The 11,403-nt window shown below is 51.6% G+C and overlaps 1 protein-coding gene across 4 annotated transcripts in view; it reads left to right on the forward strand.

The window, feature by feature from the left end:
• PLXNB1 (plexin B1) overlaps positions 1-7,838 on the forward strand; it is an 84,035-nt gene extending 76,197 nt beyond the window's left edge. For all 4 annotated transcript variants that reach the window (XM_074878908.1, XM_074878911.1, XM_074878909.1 and 1 more), the window contains 6 exons: positions 1,114-1,274; positions 1,516-1,663; positions 2,346-2,410; positions 2,500-2,575; positions 2,971-3,045; positions 3,773-7,838. In XM_074878908.1, the coding sequence (XP_074735009.1) occupies positions 1,114-1,274; positions 1,516-1,663; positions 2,346-2,410; positions 2,500-2,575; positions 2,971-3,045; positions 3,773-3,877 (630 nt within the window). In that variant the 3' untranslated portion in view covers positions 3,878-7,838. The remainder of the gene's footprint in view (positions 1-1,113; positions 1,275-1,515; positions 1,664-2,345; positions 2,411-2,499; positions 2,576-2,970; positions 3,046-3,772) is intronic.
• Positions 7,839-11,403: the final 3,565 nt, after the last annotated feature.

Raw genomic sequence — 11,403 nt, forward strand, 5'->3', positions numbered from 1 at the left:
GTTGATGCATGTGCTGGTTGTTTTCCCTCTGATCCCAGCACTGCAGTGCTAAACTTCTACTCCTACTAATGGGTTAAGTTTTGCAGAGCCTCTAGGAGAGTGAGAAATGGTTTGTCCACCCCATGTTTGTCTCTGTGTGTCCCACAAAAAAAAACAGGTACCCTGTGCTCTGCAGCACTGTCCACTGGACTGCCATGTCTGCTCACCTTCCCCCACCCAGGGCCAAGAAGATAGGACTGACCTGTTACCTGCTGCAGCAAGATGATGCTGATAGTACACACCAGCCATGTACAGATTCAGCTGCAGTCATAAATCAGGCATAGCGCCTGCTCACATTCTCCTTTTTGCTTTATTCCCGTGTCATTGTTAAAAAACTGACCCAGGAACTTGTCCCTCTGCTCTTTTCTTAAGAAAGGGTCAGCTTTTGGCATCCAGGTTCCCCAGCAGTGCCCTGCTTGCAGTAGTACCATTCCTCAAGGGACAGCCCAGGTGCTTTGCCAGGCAGTACCTGTGTTTTTCCCACATTCACTGAACTTCTTGCTGCTGAACAAACCCCTTCTCCGTCTTCCTGCCCAGCTGAACACAGCTGCTGGCAGCCAGCAGCCCCCCCCACCAGCAGTCCCTATGGTTCAGGGCCATCCCATCACGTTGCAGGCTCTCTCCCCTGCAGCAATCCCCTTCACAGTGGAATAGGCTGCCCGGGGAGGGGGTGGAGTCACCATCCCTGGATGTGTTTAAGGGTCGTTTAGATGAGATGTTGGGGGATGTGGTGTAGGGGAGAACTTTGTAGAGTAGGGCTGATGGTTGGACTCGATGATCCCAAGGGTCTTTTCCAACCTGAATGATTCTGTGATTCACCTGCCATGGCTCTGAGTACATCTGCCTCCCCTCTGTGTTTCCTTTCGCTTTGTTCATGAGCTTTTCCCTGGCCTCTCTTCCAGAAACCACCGGGGGTTCCTTTCTCCTTTGCTGCCGCTCCCTGCAGTGGAGGGGAGGTGGCTTTGGGGAGGGGGAGGTTGCTGAGCCGAGCAGGGTAACCTCTCACCTGCTTGAGGCCTGGGCTCTCCACTCTGCTCTGCCTGTGCTGACTCTGACCCGCTCGGTTCTCCGCAGGGCACTCTGCAGAAGTTTGTGGATGACTTGTTCCAGGTGATCCTCAGTACCAACCGCCCCGTCCCTCTGGCAGTCAAATATTTCTTTGACCTATTGGATGAGCAGGCGATACACTACGGGATCGCAGACCCCGAGACCATCCATATCTGGAAGACAAACAGGTACAGTGTTCCTGTGGGCCCCGGAGGAGGCACTGCTGAGCTGTCTAGAGCTGATCACCTGCAAAGTGACAGCCACCTTTGAGGAGGAGCAAAACGGGGAAACAAGGCAGCCAAGTGCGGTGTGAAAAGCTGGTTTTGCTGGGAGGGCGAAGCTGGGAGATGTGGCGACGTGCAGAGTATCTTTCAGCACCGTAGCTGGTACCTCTGCTACTACCCTGTTGCGCTTCTGTCCTCTCTGCAGCCTGCCCCTGCGGTTCTGGATCAACATCATCAAGAATCCCCAGTTTGTTTTTGATGTGCAGACGTCGGATAATGTAGATGCTGTGCTCCTGGTCATCGCACAGACCTTCATGGACTCCTGTACTATAGCTGACCATAAGTTAGGGCGGGTGAGTACAGAGGGAGGAGGGACCATGGTTGGTGCAGATAGTTGAGCAGCGCAGCCCTGGGAAGGCAATAATATATACGTAGGCCAGGCCCATCCTTGCTCCCATGTGCCACTGGAGAGTGGTGGGGACTCCTGGAAAGAGAGGAGGGAGGAGCTGATTTTGTTTAACATACAGAAGTTGTTGAGGGCTGCTCTTTATTTACAGCTTACAGCTACCTGGGGGACAGAGATAAACTCTGTTTGACTGTGGCAGACAGTGTAAGTCACAGGATGCATCTTGGGGAATTCAGATCAGCTATTAGAAAAGGTTTTTACCACCACTACTCACCCTGTACTGAGGGTGGAACAGTCCTGCACAGGTCACCAGAGGTGGGATGGGTGGATCTCTGGAGGATTTCAAGAATCAGCTGTGCCATAGTCAATGTGATCTCATACTGGTGATCACCCAGCTCAAGTGGAAGGCTGGATTAGGGATCCCAGAGGTACCTCCACCAACACATCTCACGGTTCCTCAGACTGCATTACTAGAAGGGAGCCTGGTATTTGAAGTGCCTCTCTGCAGAGGATAAAAATTCCTGATCTTGAATGCGTGACAGAAAAAAGCAGTGATGGCATTACCCGCTAAGGTTAGTCCACAGCATGATGGAGTTTTTTGTAATCAATTCTGGTTTTGGATGTTCAAGGACTCTCCGATCAATAAGCTGCTCTATGCCCGGGACATTCCTCGCTACAAGCAGATGGTGGAAAGGTAAGCAGAGAATGTGAGGAGTCGTAGTTTAAGCAGCAAGGAGGAGGCTATAGGAACAATTCACTAATTGCCTGTGTACCACTCCACAGGTATTACGCAGACATTCGTCAGACCATCTCTGCCAGTGACCAGGAGATGAACTCTGCCCTGGCTGAGCTATCACGGGTAAATAAAAACTCTTTCAGAAATCACCCTGGCCCCTCACCTGTGCAGCAAGAGAAAGTTAGTAATGCAAAGATGAGATATTCCAGCTGTCTGCAGTTCTCCTCAGACCTACTGACCATTCCCAGCAGCTGCTCTGCTTTGTGGCACCACGAGGAGGGTGAGGGTGTGCCCAGCTAGCACTGAGAAGTGTAGTCAAGGATTCAGGGCAAGGAGCATGTGTGATTTTTATTTATCTTTTTTTTTTTTTTCCCCTCTTCACTAGGAAATAGTGGTGAATTCCCTTTCCTGTTGTGTAGTGCAACAGGCACATTTCCTAATGAGTTGTGAGGACACAGAATTTAGAAGGACAATTGTTAGGTGTCACACGGTTTTATCTAACTTCCTCTCTTATTCAGAATTACTCAGGTGACCTCAATTCCCTGGTGGCTCTACATGAATTGTACAAATACATCAATAAGTACTATGACCAGGTGAGTGTGTGTTTCCAGCAGGTATGAACATGCCCTTCTCCTTTTACCATCCAACTAAAAAAACCTCCAAAAGTTAATTATTAAGAGCAACCGGACTACTACAATGCTGTGTAGTGTTTCATTGGCATGCTTAACTTCCATGTCATAAGTTATTCTTATAAAAGAGGGAGGGAGGAAATCACAGAAAAGGACTTATCTCTAACTTAATTAAAAATGAAATGCAGTGAGTTCAGATTCATTTTAGACTGGCTATTAGGAAGTTTTTTTACCCTTAGGAAGTTTTTTTACCCTTTCCAGAAGGGGTTGTTGGGCGTTGGAATGGGCTGCCCAGGGCAGGGGGGGAGTCCCCATCCCTGGAGGGGTTGAAGAGTCGGGTTGACCCAGCGCTGAGGGATCTGGTGGAGTTGGGAATGGTCAGTGTGAGGTTCATGGTTGGACTGGAGGATCCACAAGGTCTTTCCCAACCTTGATGATTCTGTGATTTACTAAAGATACCATTTTCAGGTGAGAGGTTTAGCATTCTTTTTGCACTATGAAGTGTATAAGTTATTAGGACAAACCCAGAGTACTTAGTTTGTGGTTAGTTTGAGATAAATTACTACATACCCACTCTAGTCTTGAGCACGCTGGGTTCCAGCTTGGGGCTCTCCACAGTGCATGGAGTTGAGGTGGTTGGCAGTGGTGTGTGCTGGAGAGAGGTCGCACAGTCAGCTCTGTCTCATTGCAGATCATTACTGCCTTGGAAGAAGACCCAACAGCACAGAAGATGCAGCTTGGATATAGACTACAACAGATTGCAGCAGCTGTGGAGAATAAAGTCACAGATTTGTGACAGGCGCAGACAGACTGCTCTCCCCTGGCTGAACGGGGACAGTGCTCGTCCCAGCTACACGCAGGGTGTCCTGCTGCCACTGGAACCAGATTCTCCAAGGAACCCGCAGGTGACATGAACAGGGATGGCCAAGGCAGTACAAAGTACAAGCGTCCTTGCATCTCAGAGAATATTTTTTTACAGTTTTTTCTTTTAAAAAGCAAAACGACAACAACAAAAAAAAAAAAAACAACCAACCCAAACTTTGGTTTTCCTCTGGCAGACTGTCAGGGGGACCACACAGCTCCTTCCTACAGATGTTACGTGAACGTGCCAAGTTTCCAAGCGACGTTGTTGAAGAGCCAGGTGACAACGCGGAGTGCTGTGTCTGTGAAGTCCTCGGCCACGCTCGGATGCCCTTGTTGGTGCTGGGAGACTCCCCTGCTGCAGCCACTCGCTTCAGCGGGGATGCAGGAAGCTTTCCTCAGGCCAACACCTGTGCTAACCTCTGTCCCCAGCTAGCAAGCACTCCTGCAGCATCCCACCTGAGAAACTGCCTTGCAGCAACGTCCCTGCTGGTTCCAGATGTTGGCTGGAGAAAGGAGAGTGTCCGATGGCGAAGGCCTCTCGCTCCCCAGTGTTCTGGTCTCTGACAGCTCGTGCGTGACACCTGCTTGGATGCAAAGTGCTCACCAGCATGTGCGCCTGCCCGGGGGGCTGCTGTAAACGGGCAGCACCCCCTCACCCCTTCCCTCAGGACAAATTCAGTGCATGAGAGTCGCTGCCTGGCTCGTCTCCATCTCCGCTGACCCAACCCGGGATCCATCTTCCTGGTTCCTTGTGGTCAGAGGTTGCCCTGCTCTTTGGAAAAGCACAACAAATGCCTTGTGCCACTTCCCCTTCCTCCGATGTCTAGCTGTTCTGCTGCTCTGAACTGGACTTGTAAATACTCTCAGAAAGTTAATGTATTTAAATGCTAAAGGAGAATGTTTAATTTTGTGGCTTTGAGACAAAGCTTTTCTTGGAGAAGTATCTCTGTGCACTTCTACTGACATACGTCTGTCAGCACTGGAGCAAAGTTTTCTCCACTGCTTTGTCTGCAGGGATAACTCGTAGATGTCTCTGTCGTAACAGCAGCTTGCTTTTTTCCCCCACAGCTCAGTTCAAGGCTTAGCTGTGTGCCCTTCTGTTAGGCTCGCCTTACACCTTACTCATGGTTTCACTTCCCAGACTGTCCTGTTGTGGCACAAAGAAGGGTTATTTGGTGAGCTCTGAACTCGAGGAGCCACGAAGCACAACTGCGTTGTTCCTTAGAGCGTCAGGTGTCCTGCAAGCAGGACCGATTCATGCAAGGAAGGAGAGGTGGGAGCAGGCACAAGCACAAGGTTGTTGTCACTGGGCAGCTCCTTGCTGCTCCCTCCTCAGTTCCTACACCTTGCAGACAGAGTACTCTGCCCTTGTGGGAGTAAATTCCTATTTATAAGGGTGCCCTACTCATTCTCACCCGCCGCTGCTCATTCCACGCTGATGTCCTGTGTGCCTGGGGCAGGTAGCCAGGTCTGACTCCTCTGTCACTTCCCAGAGGTGGTGATTGCGGGGGCCAGGCAGGACCAGAGCTAAAACACGGCAGGATCACGTCCCTACCTCTCTTTCCATTGCATAGGGCAACAATTCCAGGCCTATCAGATCAGCCCTGTGGTTTTTGTGCGAGGGCTGCGCAGTTGCAAAACTTTTCTCTGAGCAATATAACAACAGGCTAATGCTGGCTTCTCTTCCTACAAAGCCAGCTCTCTCCTGTGACCCTCTCTCAGCAGTATTCCCAGTGCTCTGTGTGCCCAGAGTACGGCAACATCCCTGTGCCCCCTCCTGCTCCTGTCCTGCTCTACGGAGCAGCGGGCTGGCTGGCTGCTGCCAGGCAGAAAGGCGGGGGCAGAGTCTGCCTCCCTTTCCCCAGGTGGGCACCAGTTTGGGTTTGGCTCCAGCCTGACCACCCATTTCCAATACATTTATGGGAATTTAACATCTCTGAAACCTCTGTCTTGACCAACTCTGATTAAATCAGCCCCCAAAAAAGCTGGGTGGAGGAAAGGACTGGCAGATGGGGAAAAGCAGACACAATGCACATTAAAGCCCATTCCCTTAGGAAGTGCAGGAGGGGATTCCTTGGTGCGAGGCAGGTGCAGGTACGGTGGCAGAGTAGCGTTGTCCCCTTGTGCGTGACAGATGGGCTTTCTGCCCCAGGCAGCACCATGTAGTTTGTGGCCTCTCCGACTTGCTGGGTGTCTGCCAGGAGCCACAGGCTACCTGCTGGATTTATGGCTCTGCAGACTGTTACTGTCTGCCCCTGTTTTTGCGGAATTATCTCTGTGCTTTCCCAGAACAGGGTGGCTTGGGGCTTAATTCTGAATCCACCTCACATTGGCAAAGGGAGGAGGACTTGGTGGCTCTCCTGGAATCGTAGTGACAGGAGCCCAAGTGCCTCTGCCCACGGGGGTGACTTGGCCCGTAGGGTAAGTGGGCTCCACATCCTCTTCGCTTCTCAGCAGCGCTCCTGGATGCTGGAAATGATCTGCTTTTTCTGAGCGTATCTGTGAAAGTCTGCTTTTATTAGAGCAATAATCAAAAATAGAGCTAAACGTAGGTGATTGACTTATTTAACATCTTGAGCTTGTCCTTGCATAGCTGGACAGGAGGCACTGCCCAGCGCAGGTGCAGCGAGAGGGGAAAAAGCTGGTAGTGCCCATCTCTTCCCACCACCTGTCCTCGGTGTTGTAGGTACCGGCACCCTCCCCACTGCGGACACGCACTGAAAGCCCCTCGCTGGGATCAACTCGGGTGTTTAGGCATGGCCCCTCTTCTCTCCGTCCATGCCCCTCTCCTGTGGCAAAATCCGTTACTACAACAGGGTTCTGTTGCATTTAAATTTGCACAAAACAGGTTTTGTTACGAAACTCCCTATTGCAGGGAAGACTTATTTATTTATTTCTCACGATCCTTCCAAGTTTCTTCCAGTCTCTGCTGATTCCATGACCAGCTGTCAGACACTCTGGAGACGGATGTTTCTTCTCAAGGACTGAGAATCCTCTCTGGATGTTCCTGTTTTCTTACAGGTAGCAAGTTCTGTGGGCACCAGCTGAGAGTGCCCTGCCACAGTGATTTAATCGTATTCGCGGAAAGGCGACGTTCCTGAATGGCAGGCACTAAGATTTCTTTTGTACTGCGGTCAGAGAAAGTTGCTTCCACCGTGGTCTGGATGAAACGCCGAGAACTGATCAGTATTAAGATAAATATCCGTTAGTGTATTTAAATGTCTCCTGTTGGCACGACCAGGAGTAGCTGGCACCCACGTGATGTCGATGTGAAGGCGCTTGCTTTCATCTGTTTGGTGGCAAATTTAGGCTGTACCTGGAAGCTGCTGCTTTTTTTTTTTTTTTTTTTTTTGTAGAAATAATGGCTCATTTTTTTAAAATGAAAATAGAGGGTTCTCGGATGCTGCTGCCTCGGTGGAATGCCATTTCTCTGTCAGGGCGTGCCCTGGTTGCAGCGAGATGCTGCTTTTTTGGTGCCTTTCTTGTCAGGATGATTCTTTTTGGTTTCCAGAACACCCGGTGCGTTTGCTCTAAGTCTTTCTCCCAGTCCTCTGTCCTGGTGACTCTGCCCTCTCCCAGCCTTGTGATTTGGTGTCTCTCTGTCTGCTATGGTATGGCCTGACCTGCATTTATGCCCTGCCACACCTTGAGTTCTGCTCAGAGCACCCGAGGTACTGTCTTTCCCAAATTGGAATTAATAATTAATATAAAAAGCTTGAAAAAAAAATCTGAATTTTGTTACATAGTGTAATAACTGTTTGTAGATACTGTTCTGAGATGTAGGAATCTATTGGTGATATAAGAGGTTTTGTCTGTAAATAATCAGTTTAGAGTCCAAATGATTTTAATAAAGAGAATTCTTACACAATAATTCAATAAATTTTAATATACAACCTGCGTGTCATGCTTCTGTTGCATGATGATGCAACTGCCTAGAGCCTGTTTCCCACAGTGCGAACTATGTACTCCTGAGCCCCAGCAGTGTGGGGCTTTTCCCTCCTGCCCGCTCCATCCTCTGTGAGATATCAATTGTGTTTCTTGGAATTAACCTTGTGCCACCTTCCACTGCTGGCTCCTACTGTTCCAGAGCTCGTCCCCAGAGCTCGTTCCCATCTCCTGCTGCAGGAGCTGGGCCGGGAGTGGGGCCCTGGGCCACGTCACATCTCTGCTTGTGGTTTTCCATGGTGGGTAAGCGGGGAGGGGGTTGCTTAAGGTACAGTTTTTAGTGATCGCTGCTGCCCACCAACGTGAGGCAGGAACCAGCATTCCTAAATTAGCAAAACTTCCTTTTTAAAGGAGTTTACTGTTCTTTGATGTAAAGCTGGCTCCTGGCTCCTCTATCCGTTCCTTTACTAGCAGAGTTTTGGATACAGTCTGTGCCTCCCCTCTCACCTCTGTGCTGTCCCTGCTTTAGTCCCCGCGTTCCCTCCATGTGTGTGGCCACACTGGCCTTGTGGCGTTACAAATCACTTGCCCCCTGGCCTGGGGCTGCTGCCGCCCCCTCACTTGGTATCTGCAGTGCAGGGTGGGCTGGTGAGCGGAGGGGACACAGCCCGGGGGGAGCAGCGCTCTCGGACCCCGATGTGCCACAGAGCAACGGCTGGGCAAGCATCAACCCTTTGCTTCAGGGCTGGGGATTGGTCTCTGCCGTCCCAATGAGGAAACCTGAGCTTGTACAACACCAGGGCCCCAACAAGGAGGTGGCCAGGGCAGGCCTTGCTCTGGTAAAAGGCTGCGGCATAAAAAAAAAAAAAAGTTATTTTTATTGTGTGTGGTGGTTTGTACCTCGGTGCTGTGGGGATGCTCAGGTCCCACCTCTCTGGGGCAGGGCTGCCAGGTGAGCAGGGCTGCAGGGAGGATGCTGCTGCCATGGTTGCCCTCCACGAAGAGGCTCTGTGGACACTGGCACCACGCTGCAACGGTGCTGGGCTGCCTGTGGGCATGGCTGGGGGAGGCTGCGGTGGCTCAGGGCAGGCAGCATGACCCACGCGTGGGCCTGGGGAGCCTGTTCCCTCTGCCAGGCACAGGCTGGCGATGGCTGTGCCCAGCAGGTGACGGTGCCACGGCAGAGGCTGGGCCATGAGTCCCACTGCGATGGTGCCACGCAGCGAGGCTGGGCCACGAGTCCCACCGAGATGGTGCTGGGAGCAGTGGGAAGGGCCAGGCAGCCCCATGGTTCTGGGGATGGGGGAGCAGAGGGGAAGGATTTCTCTTTTTCCATCTCAGTAGAGCTGTGAATTTCCCTCTATAAATAGTTGCTGTGGAGACTGGAGCCGCAGCAAGCTGACAGACCTGCTGCCAGGGAAGCCGGGGGAGGCAGGGAGAGGCCAGCAGTAAAGTGAACCCACCGCAGCTGTCCTAGGGCTCCTGCTATCCCAAAGCCAAGGTTGTTCCCAGAAGCGGTGCTGTGATCCGATACCCTGCCCTGCTCCTCGCCACGTCCATCCAGCGATGCAGAAGAGCTTGGTCTGCTCAAGGACGCCCCTCCCGGGTAGTGCAGACTAAAAGGAGAGCAGGACCAGCTGGTATCTCACTTTGGGGAGCTCCAGAATGAGCCAGCTGACGAACGGAGCGGCGTGCCCTGCCTGCGAGCTGCTGCAGGGTAAGTCTGTGCAGGGTCGCTGGGGCTCGCACCCCACGTGCTGACGGGGCTGCTTTTACGCTGCACGTTGCGACTCGCGGGGATGCTGCTGCGCTCAGCGAGGGCTCATCAGGTCTGCGTTGGCGCAGAAGATGGAGGCGCGCGTGGCTCCAGTGAGCTCTGCGACTCCAGAGGCACAGGCGTGACTGGGGGTGGGCAGCTCCTGGTGCAGCTCAGCGGAGGGGCCCAGGCCAGAGGCAAAGCACTGCTCCCCACCCCCAGCTCTCACAGACCACTACGGTTTTAGGCTGAAGGTCTCTGACCTGGTCCAGGCTTGCAGCAAGCCAGTAGGTTCTGCGCAACATAGCTTTAAATGACAAAATAACAGTTTTTTTTAACGTTAAAAGTCATCAAGCGATGAAGAACTTCAAAGCGTTGATTATCCTTTATTACAAAGCTTAGAAAAGTATGTTTCATTCTCCTATACTAAGTTGCATAGCAACGCTCCTCATCCTTTGCCAGTGCATCCATCTAACGAGCGTGGATGGAGGGGAAGTCTCACACACCTAAGGACTGACTTGCCTCGCCTCCGCAGCGAGAGGGACGCCAGGGCCCGGTGAGCTGCCCAAAAGCTCCATCAGCCCTAGTGCTAGGATGTGTTTTGCACTCTGAGCCTGTCTCTGGGTCCTGCTTTCCCACCAAAATCTCCTATTACCATAACAATCCACCTAGGGAAGATGCTGTTGAACTCCCATCTCCACGCGCTCTTGAGTTTTCTTTTGGCAGGTGAAGGGTGAGCGGTATCATAAAACCTTTAAGGCTGCTGCCCGGCTCTCAGATCAGACCCTGCTCTCCTAATGATGAGGGTGATGAGGGTTTGGGCAGATTCTGGCAGTGCAGGAGCTTGTGAGGTTACTGATATGCTCAGTCTGTGCACAAATATGGAAAATTTGGATTTCATCTCTGTTTCATAGCTAAGACGTTAGTAAGTACTTGCTGAAAAGAGTGGCCACACAAACATGCAGCATCCTGGAGGTTTATGCCTAAAAGAGACCGATTCTGGACAGTGTGAATGCCACAGTCAGAGGTGTAAAAATATAAGGAGGTGGAGGGATTTTGAGCTCCTTTCAGACTGCTGTACGGGCTTGGGTGAATGGAGCAACGTCAGCTCTGGCAATCTGGGTTGCTCCTGACAGGATCGGAGTCTTGAGCGCAGTCGGACCCTTAATTAGAACCGTGCTGGGAGCTTGCTGGGTGCTGTGCTGGGAGAGAAGCATCTGCATGGGGAAAGAAACTTTAGTCTTCTGAGGAAGTCACACCTCTGTCTCAGCACCTCGAAGATGTTACTGTCCCAGAACAACTCCCCACTGCGTGGCTCCTGCTGCCACCACCACTGCCAGCCCACTGTAACTATTTCTGAAAACGCTCTGGTGCAGTCGAACATTTAGCTATAGTGACCTGATTTGAAGGATTTAAAGGTCAATATTTTTACCCGTGCTAATGGTCTACTGGGATCATTATCACCTGGCAATGCATGTTAACCTTAAGTTTCAGCCACACAGCAAGTGATATTCTCAAATTATTAATGCTGGGTTGGGAGTACCCCAGCTACAGCAGCTTACATGGATATTTCCATTAGCAACACGGGCTCTGCGTTGCTATTTCAGGTGACCGGTGCTGCGGGGTGGGGGGACAGCAGTTGCATCAGTCCATCTACACTGTCTCGGTGTTTGTACCTCGGGCTGTCATAGTAACAAACTCCGGGAACAGCCTCCCCCTCCGTCACAGCCTCTCGCTAGGGCGTCACGGGATGGTCAGTGATAAAATAAACCCGTGCTCCGACCCCGGGGCTGGGCTGCGGACAGATGTGCAGCACT

This window comes from Strix uralensis, chromosome 10 (assembly GCF_047716275.1).
Source record: "Strix uralensis isolate ZFMK-TIS-50842 chromosome 10, bStrUra1, whole genome shotgun sequence".
Classification (NCBI taxonomy): Eukaryota; Metazoa; Chordata; class Aves; order Strigiformes; family Strigidae; genus Strix; species Strix uralensis.